At 31.6% G+C, this 19,251-nt stretch overlaps 1 protein-coding gene across 2 annotated transcripts; it reads right to left on the bottom strand.

The window, feature by feature from the left end:
* Positions 1 to 9,786: 9,786 nt before the first annotated feature.
* On the bottom strand, positions 9,787 to 18,030 carry LOC108985247 (truncated transcription factor CAULIFLOWER A-like). Of its 2 annotated transcripts, none has more exons than XM_018957459.2 (8): positions 17,646 to 18,030; positions 11,958 to 12,036; positions 11,707 to 11,771; positions 11,492 to 11,591; positions 11,357 to 11,398; positions 11,126 to 11,167; positions 10,869 to 10,984; positions 9,787 to 10,113 (listed from the first exon to the last, which is right to left on the bottom strand). In XM_018957459.2, the coding sequence occupies exons 1-8, from the start codon at positions 17,828 to 17,830 to the stop codon at positions 9,996 to 9,998; spliced, it is 747 nt and encodes a 248-aa protein (XP_018813004.1). In that variant the 5' UTR covers positions 17,831 to 18,030; the 3' UTR covers positions 9,787 to 9,995. The 2 variants fall into 2 exon arrangements, with proteins under 2 accessions (XP_018813004.1, XP_018813006.1); XM_018957461.2 differs by having other exon boundaries at positions 10,869 to 10,978.
* Positions 18,031 to 19,251: the final 1,221 nt, after the last annotated feature.

Raw genomic sequence — 19,251 nt, 5'->3', positions numbered from 1 at the left:
TTATCACTTCAAATAAATCTACCAATAGGAGCCATGAGGATACAGAAAATTGAAGACTGGTAGAAATTCAAGGCCAATCCAAGAAGAAAAACCCAAACTGGAACAACTGAAGGTTCCTCCTCCTCATCAAAATTTGCAGTCTAGTGAAACGGCCCACATGGAACACCATCGATATCACAAGCCTCTCTCGAAAAATCTTTATTGAAATCCTCCTCCGTTGTAAGATGAACAAATACATTACGGTGCTTTCTCATGGAAGAGACCACTGCCACACCCGTCAGACCCCATCTATTCTTGATAAAAATAAGGATAGCATCCAGGGAAGGGCGTTGTCTCAAGAACTTCAATACCAAAGAGAACCTACAAGGCTCTGCATATTTATGAATCTCCTCCTTCAAAAATTGAAAATACACTTCACCGTCTATCACTTTTGGAGCCCTCATGGCCAACTGGATCTCTGGGATCGGATGAATAAGAGCGCTAATAGTGGATTCAATAAAGTTTGGCCAAAATTTGACTAAGAAATTCACTTTTATAAATTTAGCTCATCACTTTTCAACAACACTAAATAACAGACTCAACAAATCTATCATTTTTCTATTAAAATATTGATTTTGACCTTTTCATTTATTTTAATTCTAATTCTAATTTGAGTATTTATTCGTTATTAAAAAATTACACATTAATTTTCTAACATTCATATGATTTCAATGCATAAAAGTTTCTATCGATCTTTTTTTTACAACGGTCATATTTTTTCAACTAATAAGAAAACGAAACTAAGAACACGCAGATATTCAAAGAATTTCAAGAATTTGCAAGTTAAGGCAAATATAGATAATCTCTCCTTAAAATATTGATATTAGGGAAAGTGATTTATCTGCATTAAATATAACCATTTCAAGGACAACCGAGTGGAATGTGCTTTTGCTTTCGAGAAGAAATGAAATCGTACAGCAGAATGCGCAAAATGAAAGCTTGCAGGAAATGAAATTTTTTATGCCAAAATAATATTTTGGCCAGCAGTTGGGGCTCAATAGATTTGGCTAATGAAATTGATGAAAGCTAAAAATACTATAGCTTTGTTGAGTCCACTACAACTCTTTTTATGCAATTTAGTTAAATTTTGATCAAATTTTAACTTTGTTGAGTCCACTACTAGTGCTCTAATAGACACAAGGTCTACAAAAGATCTCGGTTTGGCTGCCAGCATGGACTGCCAGGGTCCTCGCGGCTGCCATGCAAAACTTATGTAAAACCCTAGTTCCTTGTCAAGTTAGGCTAATCTTTGTGCTAAGTCGTGTATATAAATATATATATATATATATATATATATATATATGTATGAGTATTGCTAAATACAATTTTAATGTATGCAAATCTCACTCACTTTGTTTATGAAAAGCTTTGTGAAAAGTGGTCTGAGAAATCCAAAACATTTATATATAAGTTCTTGTCATGAAAGAAAGTTATCTTTTATATTTGATGATTTTTCTCATCGGGTTATCTACATCAAGCTTTATCTGCAGATCTATGATCTATCTTATACTACAAAACCATAATAAGTTCTTATTATCTAGCTTATACTCCAAAATCATAATAAGTTCAACATAGGCATTGGCTTCATCAAAATGCAAAAGTCTGAACTTTGAGCTACATTGATTTTAAGTACATCTTCAAATTTGAAGATGTATTATTCATCATCAAAAGTAATATTTTATTATAAAAACTAAAACCAACTTTTTTCCTGCATAAACAGTGTACAATAATATAATAGTTTGTTCTTTAGATAATAACCCAATTAAATTCGTATAAGGTTAATACTATAGGTCAGTTATAACTACAATAACTTTTATTTGTTATAATAATATAATATAATATTATTAGCTACAAAATTCGATGCTCCCATCTAATTCCAAGCCAGCAAAAAGTTTCCGATGCTATCTGGGATGCCTTCTGTTTAATTTTTTATTATTAATTGTTGGGCTTTCTTTGAGTAATGTAATTGCAAAATAAGAAAAAAAAAATTAAAAAAATTAATATTAAAACAATAATATTATATTATTATTTTGATGAATCTAATGACTAATCTAATGAGGAGTTATGTATATGGAAGTTTTGAAATTATAAAAAATATATATTTTTCATCAATTTTGAAGATAAATTAAATAGTATTTATTAGATATTAAAGATCGAAACAGCTAGCTAGGTAGGTTTTCTCTACATCAGAAAATTAAAATTAAAATAGTCTCATATTCCTCAACCAATATAAAGAGACAATTTGTTAGTAATTTGTTATCAAACATATATATATATATATACATATATATGGAATTCTCATCTATTGTCCTTTTTTTTTTTCTTTTTTTTTTTTACGTAATGAGTAAGGGATTTTTTTTTTTTTAATGAGTTTGTTATTTTTATTTTTTTTAAATTTTTAAAAAGTTTAAATAAATGTGATATATATATATAATAAACAAGTAAGAACAGAAAACCGATCAAATTATAAATCAAATCTACTGACACGTTACGTACATACTCTATCCCTTACTCGATTGGACTACTGCATGTACGGTACTCCATCTAATTTGGCCAAATAGCTAGGCTGTACTTCGATTGGTTGATGCCACCAAACCATTTTTAAGTGTCAATATATAAATATATCTACTTATATATAAAGTGCAAAAAGTCTATAATAGTGTTTTCGTCTAATATTTTTTTTTCTAATTTTACCCCTACTTTTATTCCAAAATCTCGGTTTTGCCACTGACATTCTTCTCATTTTGCCCCTGTCTCTCCCGCGCGCGAGCCCCTCCTCCCCTCTCCCCTGTCCGTTTCTTCATCTACTACGGTGCGCCGCAGCACGCCGTCGTGCTCGACACCGCCGCTCTCATTCTCTTCCCCTCTGACCGGCGTTCATTCCCTTCCAATCTCAGCCCCTCTAGTGCCGCCGTTGACCGCCACGAGCCAATCGAATCGCGGCCCGTCCGATTCTTCGTCGCCTCCAGTGCTCCGCCGCACGCCGGCGTGGCTAACACCGCCCCACCCATTCTCTTCCCCTCCGTCCGGCGTTCCTCCCCTTCCAATATCAGCTCCTATCGTGCCGCCGTTAACCGCCACGAGGAATCCAAGCCGCCGCGGCACCATTTTTTTTTTTAATTTTATTTTATTGATAGGAGCGTTGTGTCTTTATTGTGTTTTATTTCCTTTAATTTTGAATTATGTAAATATTGAATTGAATTGTTACAGTTTCAGTATAAATCTAATTTTTTTCTTTTATTAATGGTTTTTGTTTAATGATTTATTAAGAAATAAACTTAAATATTTTTTTTTCATTTTTGGATAAATTGAATAGTTTATTAATTAACTTGAAATTAATTACACTATTTGAGGTAGATCTATAATTTTTAATGTACTATAGTTTGTTTAATTTTTTTTAAAGGATGATAGGGTTACTACTCTCCTACTACTCATTTACTACTCTTTTTATATTTGATTTTTTTTAAAAATTTTTTATTTTACTTAATGGTTAAGGAAGTGATTATTAATAAAATTATATATTTTTTTAATTTTTTCGATTAAGGATGTTAAAAAAATATTTCAAAGAAAATGATAAAAAAATAAAAAACTTGAAATTAACTATTAGTAGTAATTGGGTAGTAATAGGGTAGTAACACTATCATTACCTTTTTTTAAATGTAAAGGATGAAACTTTATAAAATATATAATTAAATTATTTAATATTTACCACTGTAGTTTTGAATTTTAAAACTGACACATTATATATTTATTTTGAAAATAACAAATATACAACATGCGCATCCAACTATAATTATTAAGAGTAATAATAGTAGATTGGTTAGTATAATTACAAATTTTCATAAGGAAATAAATTATAACTTCTTAATAATTTAAAAATATAATATGTCATTATTACTATTTTATTTAGCCAAATGTGAAAATGTTAAATAAATTAATGCTTTTTATTGTTATTATTTTTTATAGTGTTTCTGTTTTAATAATATTAAAAAGAGTTATGAAAACTTTTGAAGTAAATTAAGATGATCTGGTTTGCATTTTTAAATTAAAAGCTAAACTGCCTTTGAACTAACGCAATAATTTAACATTATTTGTAGTGTTAAATAATATGGTCTAGAATATGTTAATATATATTAGAACATTTTTAATTTTTTCCTTCTCTAAAAATTTATATAATGTTGGAGAGAGTTAAATGAGATGAAATTTTATAAAAAATAATTGAAAGAGAGAAAGAGTTAAATAAAAAATATTATAAAATTAAAATATTATCATACACTTAGATTATAATTTTATAATATTATTTTTATTTTAAAATTTAAAAAGATAAATTATATTTTATTTGAAATTTGAAATTTTGAGAAAGTTGTAATGATTATTTTTAAAATTTTGTATTTTAGTTATGTTTAAAAAGGAGATAGGATATGATATGAAAATTTTGGAATAAAATCTATTTTCAAATAGACTTTTATTTGAAAATAAGTAAGGGATGAACAGTGTTCTTATCAATTTCTCTCTCTCTTTTTTCCTTTTTTCTCATCAAATCCGGTTCTCTTATGTTTTTGCTCTTTTGCCGATTAGGTGAGTTTGGATACTAAGGTTTTTTTTTTTTTTTTTTTATAGCTTAGATCCTAATTGAGATGAGATTAGTTGAAATGAAAATTAAAAGTTAAATAAAATATTGTTAGAATATTATTTTTTAATATTATAGAAACATTAGTCTTTTAAACAAGAGATTTTGGTAAGGTTAACCAAACAATATTTTATTTTTAGTAAAAGAAATAATCTTAATTTGCTTATGGATGTTAAATTTCATTTAAATGCATTCAATTCTTGAGTTTGCTGCCTAACAAGATCCAAGATTCTCATTATATGTTATTTTATCTAGAACTCGTAAAAATACTATTGGATATAAGCATTGATATTAGGGTTTATAATATGAGATAAAAAGGGAAATGATTTAGTTAAAAATCCTTATTCATATGCTGCTTGTGATAATATGATAATTTGCTTTACACGATGATTCTATCTGAAATTGGTCATATTTTACTGCCTATTATACATCTTACAATATTTAATAGTAGACAACTGGGCATACGTACAGCGCACGTTGCCCTTAACTAGTATATATATATATATGAAAAAACTGAGTACGCCTAGTGTAAGCAGTGTGTAAACGTCTGTTGATATGAAAAAATATAAATGCACCATTTCAAAAAATTGGAGCGCACCGTATTGAAGCTTTTCTCAATTTCTCTCCTTCCCTCATGCTCTCTGCGTTTCCGTTTACGCACCTTCCACGCACGAAGCGCAGCCTTCTCAAAACTATGAAACTTTATTGCATATTGACTCTCAGGCTGTGCTCTGCTCAGCCTCTCCATTTTTTTTAAACTTCTTTAGATCTATAGTTCTTCATGCTTAATTAGCAGTCACAAAGATCACTCATAAAGGTATATTTATTTGTCACTCATAAGATGGAACTGAGGAATCAAATAACTGGGGGACTTCATACTATTTTAGAAGAAGAAGAGTTAGAGTCTGCAACCAAGGTTGAAGGTCTAAAGCCTCTGAAGTTTAATGAAAATTTTGAGTTCAAAGATCGAATGGAAGAGATCCAAAAGGTTTACAAGAGCTACTCGGACAAAATTTGAAAAGTGGGTTTGGGAGAAATAGTTGAAATGGGTTTGGGAGAAATCTGTTAATCATGAAATCCAGTGTCGATTTGTGTTTTCTGTAAGAAATAGGTTTGGGTTATCTTTTAATAAATAATTATATTTATGGATTCGAATGAGAAATTAAAGGAGGTGGAAAAGTGCTTAGATCCTCAACTATGGCATGCCTACGCCAGTGGAATGGTGCAAATGCCCTTGGTCAACACCAAGGTCTTCTACTTCCCTCAGGGGCACGCCGGGAATGCCTGTGGAAATGTCAATTTCTGGAGCTGCCCGAGGTTTGTGCCATTTATTCATTGTAGAGTTTGTGCTCTGAAATACATGGCCAATCTCGAGACCGATGAGGTTTTCGCCAAGATGAGACTAATTCCAGTGAGTGCCAATGAGCCGGACTTTGAAGATGATGGGATTGGAGGGATTAATGGGTCAGAAGCGCAAGAAAAAACAACCTTCTTTGCAAAGACGCTGACTCACTCGGATGTGAACCATGGTGGGGGTTTTTCTGTTCCACGGTACTGTGCAGAAACAATCTTTCCACTGCTGGATTACTCGGCGGATCCCCCTTCAGGTGATCTTTCTGTGGCTGGAACTCCCTGCCTGGAGAAGTGAAACAGGAATGAAATTTGCACTCTTTTTTTTTTTTTTTAAATTAACCGTAGTTACCACGTCATCAGCCGACTGCACGCCGACTATAGCTGGCAACTGTATATAGCAGGATTGTATATATCTATATATATAACCTTTTTTAACTACTTACCTCTAGATTATATATTATACATAAGTTTTTATTTTTATTTTATTCTTACTAAATTAAAAGAATTATTCTACTCATCAATAATCATCTATAAATTACATATTTGATAAGAACAAAAAAAAAAAAAAAATCATGTATAGTGTACTAAATATGTACACTTTTGTAATTTTGAGCAAATTTAAAGTTTTGTAAGCTAGAATTTTATATGTACTAAATACAAACAAATTACCGAGATCATGTCTTAAAAATCTCATGCGAGATTCAATGCAACATGGTGTCTGCAACATAGTGAAGTACAATTCGATCAATAATATTATTCAGCAAACATCGATTTAAGTTTCTACCAAGAGAATCATGCATTCACAGTGCCCATCAGTGCATATATATATAAATATATATATATATATATATATATATATATATATAAATATATCATATCATATTGCAAGTGAAGAACTTATATCTTAAGGAACAATATCAGCAGCTTCAAAATTCTTACATTTTGCCAAACAGTACTGATACACTAACAACCGGCTCACAATAATTTATATTCTACTACTTTGTAATAAAATAATATTTTTAAAAAATTTAAATGTATCAAAATTAAATCAAATGTTAAAGGAAACAATTAAAAATAACTTTTTAATTATTAAGTACTTGTATGCAGATGGTATATAAGTACTTAACATCTTATCATTATTAATTCTTTGCCAAATATGAGAACGGCCCTTAACTGACCTAAAATATGATCAGAACAAACCTTATAGAAATTGAAGAGGGAAAAGCAAAGATATAAAATTACATGCAAGTAGATTGGACTCGTACAAGATAAATGAAGGGGAAAAGCAAAGATATAAAATATTAAAATTACATATTGCTAAATAGGATTTTTTTAGATAGCATTTTTTCTCCATCATAGTCCAGATTATCTGAGCAAATGAAGCTACTATTACAACAAGTAGCACAACAAGAAGGTAAATAAAAAGAGAGTTAATGACAGATTCAGATAAAATCATTCTTTTCTGATGGGTACATAACAATTAAATAGGGTATAGCTGGGGGAGAAGAAATAAGGGGGGAAAGTAGGGAATGGAAAATACACCATTTTGGGATCTTTTTTGTTTTTTATTTTAATTAAACCGTTTTGAACCCACTTCGAATGACCATGTTTTCCTTTTGACACTCCACACTCTTTTGGATTTGGTTATAAGGACTGGTCCAAACCCAACTTTTAGTTTTCCTTGATCTGATTTTAACGGATTTGAGCCTATCTTGGACTCCCTCTTATTGGGGCTTACAACCCTGTAACCTCCAGCTGAAAGTAAGTCTATTTTTATAGATTAAAAAGCAACCACTACCTCCAACTCGACAAGTTGGTTTTTCATCTCCTTTACTGTAATGAGCACCTCTATGTCAGCCATATTGCCATAGTCATACTCCTTATGTTGATTCTAACCTTGCGTGGTATGCATAGTCTCCAGGCCACTTTCATAGTTCCCTTCTCGCCCTTGGAATCAAATTGAGTAGCCAAAGCATGACCCGTTTTCAGATCTGTCACATACGATCATCTTGCCACTACGGTTGTGTTTGGGTCTTTTTATTTCTCCTCCAAATTAATGTTTTGATGACCGAATGTCTTCTCCTGGATTTCCCGCCGTTACCCATCATCAGGAATGGACAAAAACATAGCAGCGGCTCTACATAACTTTATAGAAAATTTCTCCTAACCTCGCCCTTAATAACCTTTCGGAATGACTAGATCACTTTGCCTGCCTCGTCCGCCATATTCGGTAACAGACAGGTATCTACCGTGTACGTTGGAGCCTCGTTGAGCCATGAAAGCTCTGTTACCTTTGCGCAAGTGTTTTGTGAATTCCAATCTATATGTCTATAACACTACTTCCATCGTAGCCACCAACCACCCTATACCGGTACGACCCATACCTACATACCTCCAAACCCTTTTGCTCTTCTCCACAATTGCTATGGAGGACCTCCATTTTTCAGTTGAAAGCTCAAAAGCCTTCGATTCCACCCAAAAGTGCACAATTTGACCCCTCTCAATCAGAGCTTCGATTTCAAATGCAAAGGTTTCCTAAGATCCATTCCTCTTCATTGCCTCAACGAGGTAAGAGATAGAGCACTGCAGATCTGAACTGCCAGCGATGCAGGAAGCTTTCTCGACACATATCTTCACTACGTTCTCTGTCCAAATGAGCTATGGACCTGAACTCTCAGATCTGTGAATTACATCCACGAAAGGCCTAACGAGAGATAGATCCTGTCATCGGAGAAGATCTCGCCGCTGGAGTACTCCTAGAAGAGTTGTTGGATGCCGTCGACTCTTTCTATGACGACGACATAGCCAATGGAGCCGTCAGTTGTATGCACCACCATGCACTTAAGGCTCACGGGGCTCCTAGGAAATATTATCCCAATTACAAATTTCATCATTAGAGCAATGCTACGTACAGTCCCTAAATTGGAACTGCATTGTAAGCCTAGTTAATTTTGTCTATAATTTTTTTTTTAAATTGCAATAATATTCTTATCAAAATGGTACCTTTTTCCATTTAATGAAAGACTTGCACATGTAGTCCCTAAATGAGGACTGCAAATAGAATTTCTCTCATTATTATACATAAAGCGGAGAAATGTCTTAGCCATTAAAAAAATTCCACAAATTAAACTATTTTTATTAGTAGCTTGATATGATACGTTAGATTATAAATTAAGTTACTTTTAGTGTAGGTTTACTTTTGTGAAATCTCTTTGTGGTTGTACCACTTTTTTATAAAGAGACTTGGTAATAATTGGCAACGATAGGCAATTAACTTTTTTTTAATGAGTAGGAATGAAAACAAAAATGAGGGGTACGGTAATAGTACTACGCAACACGAGCATTTCTCAAGAGGTAAGTTATAATCCTAGTACCATTACTCTAATCCTTTCTTAGCATAAAGAAAATTTCTCAACATCCTTCTCGGCTTTCTTCATCTTTCCCACACATTCAAAAAGTTGAAATCTAAAGTCTCATCACAAAAGTATTCTGCTAATTCTTTATAACGAGAATACACAAAATAAAGCATAAAGTTGACCCCAATCCTAAATGACTTGGTAGTTTTGCATTGGATTCAAAACCGAGAAAGCTGTAAATTAAATCTATACGTTTAAGAAACTCCTCCATAGGCATTAACTCTGACATTGTTCTTATTAATGATACATAACAAAAACGACAATCAAGGGTTGGCTATAATAATTAATTATTACCAACTAAATAGCTAAATTAGATTGCTCAAAATTAACTCAAAATAGATACGACAATTTTGGGAAATGAGCTGTTTTTATCAGCAATATTATATATGAATGACGTAGCATAATACATATAAAATGTTATACATCGATCGTTAGAGATTGTGGACTGCATGGTGTCCAGATATGTTATACATGATAGAAATAACAGAGATTTCAAACATCATGAGTAGTGACAAGATTAAGGGCTATATATTTTATTTGATATAAAATATGTTTGCCTATTGTTCAAGATGGCGAAGCATCCAAGGGGGCAGCAGCACCGCATTTGCTCGATGTTGGTCCGATGGAGTTCCTTCGTCATCTCTTCCACTTCCTCTAATTGCTTGGTAAGATCCGCTGCATTATTATTTCATATATATAATTATATATATATATATTAATAATTTAATGTACATTAAATTATTAACTTGGTACGTAACAGAGTACTCTTAGGGTCTCATTCAATGCTAGTTTTTTTTTTTCTTTCTGAAATTTAATTAGTCTTACATAAATCTCTTTGATCATAAATGCAGGTAATTAATGTGACTAATTGGGATCGATTTATCATTGCAGTAAATGATCAATGAATTGAACAATATCGATCGGAAGCTAAAATCATCCAAAGTAACATATACTGTTCCCTGTGCATGCAGCAAGCTATATATCTCTAATCTCTAGCTAAACGTACTTCTTCATGGAAGTGAAATAAAAAAGATTTCTTTAAAATAGCCTTTTCCTTACAAGAAAGGGGTACAAGAAGGAAGAGCCATTGATCAATGAAGATCATGAAAACTACCAAGTTGAGGCCAAGGGAGAAAAGGAAGATGCGGACGCAATCAAGTCAAGGAGTTTTCTTAAATAAGATTACACAATCAAGACGTTGAAGGTGGTGTTGGTTATTAAACTCGATCGGTTTAAATATTTATTTCTGGTTTATTTTCAATAATATTGATATATGAATGAAGAATTAGTGTCTTTTGGTATCGGATACTAAGTTGAAGGGTTTGTGTCTTTTAGTTTTTCTTACATTTGGGAATCACTTGCGATTCATCATTCATGCATGTCTGAGTTACATGAGAGAGAGAGAGAGAGAGAGAGAGAGAGAAACTAACCCAATGTTAAAGGACTGCAATGGCTGTACTGGAAGGTCAGAGACTAAGTCAAGGGTATGGTTTTGCTCCTCCCATTGTGTCTGTTGGGCTAGCACTTCCTTTTCTTTCTCCTTTACCTATTAATGTTGAGTCAAAACGTATTTTTATAACGTACTTTTTTTTTTTTATAAAAATTGAAGATCCTGGTGCTAATTAATTAATTACTTAGAATGAAACGAGCTAGATTCCTATAATTTGTTGTGATATTAGAGGGTTACCTTCTTTGCAAGAACGTTATTTTGCTCCTGCAATGCCTTGTCCTGTACATAAAGTGAACCGAACATGGTTAAATACTGCTAGAAACAGCAATATCTAAGGTAACTATTTCCTCTGATCAATAACATTAGAAACTATTTACCAATATCTATGACAGTTTAGATGGTTCTTCTCCACTTCATTAATTAGTGTGACGAAAGCAACATGGGCCTGGGACAGCACATGAATCTTACCTTTTTCTGAAGCTCTGAAATGGATTCGTGCATAAGTTGATTCTGCATGCAAGAGGCAGATACTGAGTAGTACTTTGATTTACTAAAATAATTCATGGGTCAAAGTGCATGCATGCGTTCTAACAGTGATTATACCTTTCTTGACCTAATGTGTTTGAGAGCAGAATCAAGCTGTTGCTCCAAATTTTGAAGCTCTCTGAGACCCAAGGTATCCAGATCTTCTCCCATGAAATGCCTGTCGTAAAAGATCAAGAAGATCAATATATCATTTTCCTTCACCATAACATTTGATGCATTGATCACATAGCTACACACAAATAAATGTCTGATATATTCAACTTTTGTAGTACTTTTGATTTTTTAGTAAAACCTCCATCCGAGCCTTGAGCTTTGCATGTTCCAGTGTCCAGCTTCCCTACATATATATATATATACAAAAAGATTAATGTTGTCAATTAAGCAACCAAAATGTTATATATATTGTTTTGCTAGTTCCCATTTAAAGTCGATCCCTTTCCCAACTGATGTGGAAACTGTAGCTTCTATTTGATGATTTCATGCACATTGAAGGAAATTAATGTTTTGAGGATCGGTGGCATACATTTTGTTCAAGATCACCTGCAACATGCTGCCTCTCTGCATATGAATATCTCTCATACCGTTCAAGGATCCTTTCCATACTGTTAACAAAGAAATTAAACAGGATAATCTATTCTTAGGTAAGTACTCTGAATCTGAATCAAACCTTTATGAACGGAGAAAGAAGTTTGAACTAATTGTAAACCTGCATATATTGTTGGATATATTAGAAACCGAATTATAGAATGTCTTGAGAGTTTGGAAAGAAAAGTACTGCCACGATCGAAGACATCAGCGATTGATAACAATACAATTACTACATATATATATATATATATATATATATATATGAGGTCAACAACGACAACAATGAAGCACATAAGTTGAATAGAAGTATTCTTAAAACCCTAGCTTACAATTGGATGCAGATGCAACAGTTCGCACGAGGATCCCTATGCTGGTTCTTTAAGAATCCAAACCGGTCTTAAACTCGGTAATATCGGTTTTCATATTTTAAAAATTGATTTAAATTGAACTGGACCGATATATATATTTATAATTTATTTTGTTATATATAAATTTTTGTATTATATTATATATATTATATGCTAAATTTTTAATTAATATAATATGAAATTTTAATCCTATTATTCAAGTCTATTATTATTACAACATAAATTAATATAACATGTCATATAACATAAAATAAATCTTATAATTTTTAATATAACATTTGATATGACATAAATTTTAATCTTATAATATAAAATTAATATAATATAAAGTTTTAATCTTAAACATATACATTAATATTAAGTTGTTAATATAAATTTATTTTTGATATATATATTTATTATGTATTTATACTATAATATAAATAAACTTATAGTTTAATATATGTAAACATCAGATTATTATTAGCATAGATAATCTGTAAAATCGAAAAAATGGGACCAGATCAGATCGAAATTTAAAGTTCCAATTTTAATAATGAATCAATCTAATTTTTAAATTTTTAAAACCGATGATTCAATTTTAAAAAATATACATAACTAGATCGAATCGATCAGAGTACACAGGTTTCGTTTGGATCATCAATCCATCTCAACTCATCTCGACTCATTATTACAAAATTTTTTAAATTTTAATACAAAATATAGTAAATAATTTAACTTTTTTAAATATTAAAATAATAATAATATTAAAAAATAATATTTTATCATTTCAATTCAATTTAATTCAATTTATTTTAACATCCAAATGCAGCCATCTCTCACTCACACACACAAAGCTTTCATACAAAGTGTAGTGCAACTATTCCAAGACCCAGCTTTATTATGATTCCTCTTCATCATTATAGATGGGTGGACGTACCGTACTGCACCCTAACAAGCTAGCCTCGTAGAGATAAGATCCATTTTTAGGGAAAAGCACACACTATTTGAACTCTCTAATCCTTGTCCAAGTTGAATACAAACCACAACTCAAGAGGGAATTATAATATTATTGTCAAGTACTTGACTGGAAAGGATGGTGGAAGTGATTTGGGATGGTTAGGAAAGTGAGATGGTTTGAATTTAGAAATAAATTGAGATAATTTTAGATAATTTAAATAAAATATTATTAAAATATTAATATTTAATAATATTATTATTTTGAGATTTAAAAAGTTGAATTACTTATTATATTTTATATAAAAATTTAAAAAAATTATAATGATAAGATAAGATAAGTTTCCAATCCAAACTGAGGTAAAATGAAAGTTTTGTAAATAGTTTGTAAATAGTAATAAGATAGTTTGAGTTGAGTCTTTTTTAGATTTTGGAAAATGAGAGGAAAAAAATTAAATAAAATATTCTAAAGTTAAAATATAGTTTTATAATATTATTTTTGTTTGAAAATTTGAAAAAAGTTAAATTATTTTATATTTTTTGTTTGAAAGTTTGAAAAAGTTGTAATAATTAGTTTAAAAAAATTATAATGATTAGTTTAAAAATATTTATATTTAATTTATGTTTGAAAAAGAGATGAAATCAAATGAAATCAAATAAAATGAGAATTTGGAAACGAGAACTAAACAAGCTTGAGGTGAAATCTTTCTAATAATAAGTCAGTTCTTTCCAAAAGACTCAGCTCCTTGATAGGTCAACAAACCCTTAAGTAAACAAACAAGCACTTCCCCTTTTAACATTAGAACTCCAAAAACCTATATATATATATATATATATATAATATTAGGCAAAAATACTCAGAAAAGCAAAAACTCCAAAGGAAAAGTTGCTTCAGTTCTAGATGGACGAAACACGCGGCCCGATACTACAAAGCGAGCAGAGAATACAGGCAAGGCAAGCAGGCATATATATGCACGCAGCCCGGGATTACGGGGAGCTGATGAATAGCCTTATTTCATGTCAACCCTGAAGTACATACACACTGTACTACCCGCACATAAATTTCAGAATCTCTCTACATAAAAGATGAATGTTCGTACGTACGTATATATGCATCATGCAGTGTGTACTCTGATTGATCTGTGACCTCCTCCTTAATTATCATCATGGATTCTCCTTAACTTGGTTTGGTAATTGATTGATCCAAACATTCCTCAATTTTGTTCTGCCTAATTTATGCATTCTACCTATTTTTGTTTTTTTTCCCTTTTCCCTTAGGAAAAAAGAACAGTGTGATGTTCGTATATACTCTACGTGATTTTAGTACTGCCTTGAAATGATGAGTCATTATGTGATCTCAATCTCCTCAAAGATAAAGATCATGATTCTAAATAATATTGCAGATATGTATGAGAGACATAAACATCGATCTCTCATATTCTCTGTATAGACGTTAATTAAATAGTACTAGCTAGCTGTCACTATACTTATACAGGGTCTCATTAAGAGAGGATATTGGATATTTAAATCAAGGGATCGAGGCCCAATTAATTCATACATATTAATGTGACCTCACATTCATTAAAGACAAGATCATAGACATAAAATTACCGAACTGGACTCTCCATAATAAAGCAAGGATATTTTATATATATATATATATATGTATTATATCGATGCTTATTCTAGCATGCAGTACGCATGATGCGGTTTTGTGTGCTTAATATATATTTCCTTAATTATCTACTATCAAATCTAATTTCATTCAACGTACGGAACCCACTTTATTGTCTACTAAAGCAAAGCAAATACAGGAGAAGATGTCATACCAGCTTAGATTCATCTGATCTTTGGTCACAATTTGGATCGTTTCCATCAGAAAAGACAAATCGAAATAATTAAGTTGTATACAATGGGACAACAGCTAACACTAACAAACTAATTAGACTAATCAAAACTAGCAACTCTAGGGGTTAACTCAAGTGGTAAATTAAGGTCTTGGGTTTCGGGGTAAGCTCTCCAGTCCAAGGTGTGAATTTTATTTGGTGCAAATAATTTATAGAGGCTATCGGATTGGAGGATTTTCTTTTTGAATTACTCAAAGTGCATTTATGGGAAACTACTTACTGAGAGCCTATGCACCCCCAAGATTGGTCGGGACGCTGTTTTGGATACCCGGTACTAATAAAAAAAAAATCATAACTAGTTTTTCATGGATTTAGGCCATCTTTAGGCAGTAGATCAATTATCAAAATTTTTCATATTTTCATTTTCCAATACCACTCAATTAACACGTAGGAAACATTTTTTAATTATAAATTTTTAACTTTTTCATCTAATCATTACTTAGCTAGTTCTTATTCAAACATAAAAATCAATACAACTTTTGAAAAAAAAAAAATTCTATTTATCATCCCCTACGCAACACCAACATGTGATTTGTCATTTTTGTCATTTTATTTAAATACGCAAAAAAATCAATACGACTTTTACTAACTTCAAAATAAAAAATATTATTAAAAAATTTTATTCAAATTTTTTTTTAACTTTATAATATTTTTATTCAATTTTTTTTCTCTCATTTCCCAAAACCCAATAAAATAGTTTTACTTAAACCATTTCACTGCTACTCAATAAATTCTTACATAAAACATGCCCTCAATGAATATAATATAAACCAAATCGTGCAAAAATATATATATAGTAGTACTGTACCTAGAAAATTTTGTACGTATGTGTTATGTAGATGTATTATATATATCCACCTAGAATCAAAGTACATTATATATGAGATTAAATAAAAGATTACACTACAAATTTTAAATAAAAGAAGCTTCGACTAGTAATACTAGTCTACGATTTCTATTTATTGCTTCTAATATAAGACAATTTCAAAGCACTAAAAAGTTTAAATTGTTATAAATTCAGTATATATTACATGAACAAATTATGAACCATGGACAATGATCTTTTCTATTCCAAGTGATCAACTAGTAGATAATATTCATTTAGTGTAAAAATATATGGTATTTTAGTTATTTCACTCGTCAACGTAATGTAAAATTATAAAAAATATTTCAAATTTTAACATTCAATATAAATATAAAAATATATGTATTATATATATATATATATCCATTTCATAATTCTTTTACCCCCACAAAGCATGGAGATCATCCCATGACAGCTTTAAAATTAGCTTTGGAGGCTATCATTTATTCTACTATATATCTTGGCAACCAAACAAGTCTCGATCCGATCTCTTTTTGGATGAATAACTATGTTTCAGGTGGCTTCAAATAAGAAAAAGTAGTTAGGATTCTGATTCTGTAGGTGAAATAATAATCAAAAGCCAACAAGATTTTTAAGTAAATATATACCAGTACTGTATTCAACAATCAAAAAGCTCTTTGAGTTTGATCAGAATCAAATGAAAGAAAATCATAAACAATATAAATCCAGAAATTATATCTTTTTGACCTGAATTTAACCTAATTAGAAACATATCTGATAGTCGTTTTCTTGTTCTACTAATTCATAACCTTATTCTTCCTAATTATTTCTTTTGTTTTTCTTCTCTCTCTCTGTCGATCTTCCCTATTTCTTTCCCTAGTTCTACTATTAATACTGTATCTGAATTTGTTAAGCGCGCGACTGCTAACATGATCACAAGTAGTACTTTTTTGACAATACAAAAAAAAGACTGTCTTTTTCTCTTTCAATATATATAGCTGGCATGATCTCCTAGTTATATTAACCCTACTAACCGGCCAAACATGTTCTTAATTTTAATAACAATTTTTAGAGCAGAAAATAAATTTCTGATGTTAGGTTTTTAAATATCACGTTGACCAAACTTTTCTTATTGGTGCGTGAAAATATTTTACAGTTCTTATCCGACACCTGTACGTGTGTTTTTCGGACTTCTAGAGGGCAAAGGACGTACGTGTCGTGGCTCCAGTTTAAACACTGTACTAAGAGCCACATTTGTAGAGCGAGAGGCACCTTAAATCAATGGGAGTACTACGTTTTACCCATTAATGCCAGATCTTTCTCTCTCTATCTCGGTGGGTGTGTGTTTATCTGGGCTGGAAGAAGCGTCAATGTTTACCACATTGCTATTGGATTACCAAAAGGCGAAAAAGCACAAAAAAAAAAAAAAAAAAATACAATAAAATACGAAGAAGATGAACTAGGGTTTCCTCCTCTTGAAGAAGGCTCTCAAAGGAGAATTTCCACCAGGACCTCAAAGAAGACAAAAGGGGAGAACTAAATTGGCCCAAAAGAAATAAAGTATAAGCTAGAGAGATTTGTCTTACCAAGAATCCGTAGAATACTCAAAGAGCTTCCCTTTGGTAGAGAAAACAATTAAAGCAACCTCAGCATCACAAAGCACAGAGATCTCATGTGCTTTCTTCAGCAACCCGGACCTTCTCTTTGAGAAAGTGACCTGCCTGTTGATCTTGTTTTCAATCCTCTTCAACTGAACCCTTCCCCTCCCCATAATTCTTGATCCTTCTTCACAATTAACTCAGCCCAGAAATAAATATACGCACAATCACAGAGAGAGGGAGCTAGAGGGTTTAATTTGCTTCTTCTTTTCTCTCTCCCTACTTCTCTCCAGGTATCTAATATATATGAAGAGTAGCCAAACTTCTTGGTCTAAAACCTGTCTGGCTCAGAGAGTGCAAGTATGGAACCAATTGGTTGGGTGACTGCCGTGCATATATTTATAGAAAAGTTAAAAAACAACTCGAGAAAAGTGGAAAGTGGGTTTGATGGGGAGAATGGTGGGATTGTAAAACCAGGGCGGTTTTATCGAAAACGTTGTCGAGTTTTAATTGGCTGGAGCTACTGTTTGACAGTCATTTGCTAGATTTGTCATTCAGCATCTCACCCACATTGTCTGTGGCACCAACCCACATGTATTAGCCATTGAAGTCCCCGTCGTAGTACTGTGTTAGTGTGATTTTGCGTTCGAGAGTGTACGGCCTGCGGACTTTTTCTTTTCTTTGCTTTGCCTGGGTTCGTTCTATGTTACTCTCTTAAAAGTACTTCGGCGCTTTAACATTTTTAATTCAAGTTTGATAGTTCTGGTAATTTACTTTTTTATTTTTAATGTTTTTTTTTTCCCAGGCATGCTCTGAATGTGACATTCTACGTGATACTTAATTGTCCAGGTGAAAAAATCCAGCAGAATAGTACTGCATCTGCATGGAATAAATGCAGCTGCTTTGTACTGTTGCATCTGAATTAACCTATTTGCGTGACACATTAATATTACTGGAATGTTTGTAATTAATTTTGAATGTGTCCAACTATTCTCAATGGTGTACATGTTCTCCACAATAAATTTCTAGTAAATATATTTCTAATAACTTAAAGAAAACAAAATCTCCAGTTCGATAGATCCTAGAGATTATTTAACTTTAGTCGGATTTAAATTTGGATCTTAAAGGAAACATACTACCAAAATCAAATTCTTTACCATATATGGCTATCATGACTTTTTGTAATCTTAATTATGGTCATTAGAGTTTCCTTGTTGTTTAGTGTATAAGCAATTCATGTCATCATTGTTTTTTCCTAATTAGTGTGAGTATGCATTTGGGATTGGAGGTCATGTACTGCTAAATTTAGTAGGCAATAACTTTAATTATGATTTTGGTTTTGGAAAAACATGAGTTGCCCTGTTGAGTGTTAAAATGGGAAAAGAAAAACAATATACAACTGTTCAAACCACAGTACGCCACCTGGCGCTAATTTATTTTTAGTTAATTTTTTTTGTTTTAGCAAACGTCCGGATAATGTCGGAGTATTTTACTGATCAATCATCTATTGTTCTTTGCAAGCATTATGACTTCTTGGAGTTTTAAATGGTTGTATATATATATATATATGGCCCTATGGATTCATCCCATGCAA

Source organism: Juglans regia, chromosome 2, assembly GCF_001411555.2.
Source record: "Juglans regia cultivar Chandler chromosome 2, Walnut 2.0, whole genome shotgun sequence".
Taxonomy (NCBI): Eukaryota; Viridiplantae; Streptophyta; class Magnoliopsida; order Fagales; family Juglandaceae; genus Juglans; species Juglans regia.
This window is presented reverse-complemented; position numbering and strand designations above follow the sequence as displayed.

Excerpts from the sequence above, each read along its gene's own strand:
- LOC108985247 (XM_018957459.2), bottom strand. The coding sequence starts at position 17,830 with ATGGGGAGGGGAAGGGTTCAGTTGAAGAGGATTGAAAACAAGATCAAC. Across the intron at positions 11,168-11,356 it reads TTTCAGAGCTTCAGAAAAAG|GACAAGGCATTGCAGGAGCA; the intron begins GTAAGATTCATG and ends CTTTATGTACAG. Across the intron at positions 10,985-11,125 it reads ATAACGTTCTTGCAAAGAAG|GTAAAGGAGAAAGAAAAGGA; the intron begins GTAACCCTCTAA and ends CAACATTAATAG.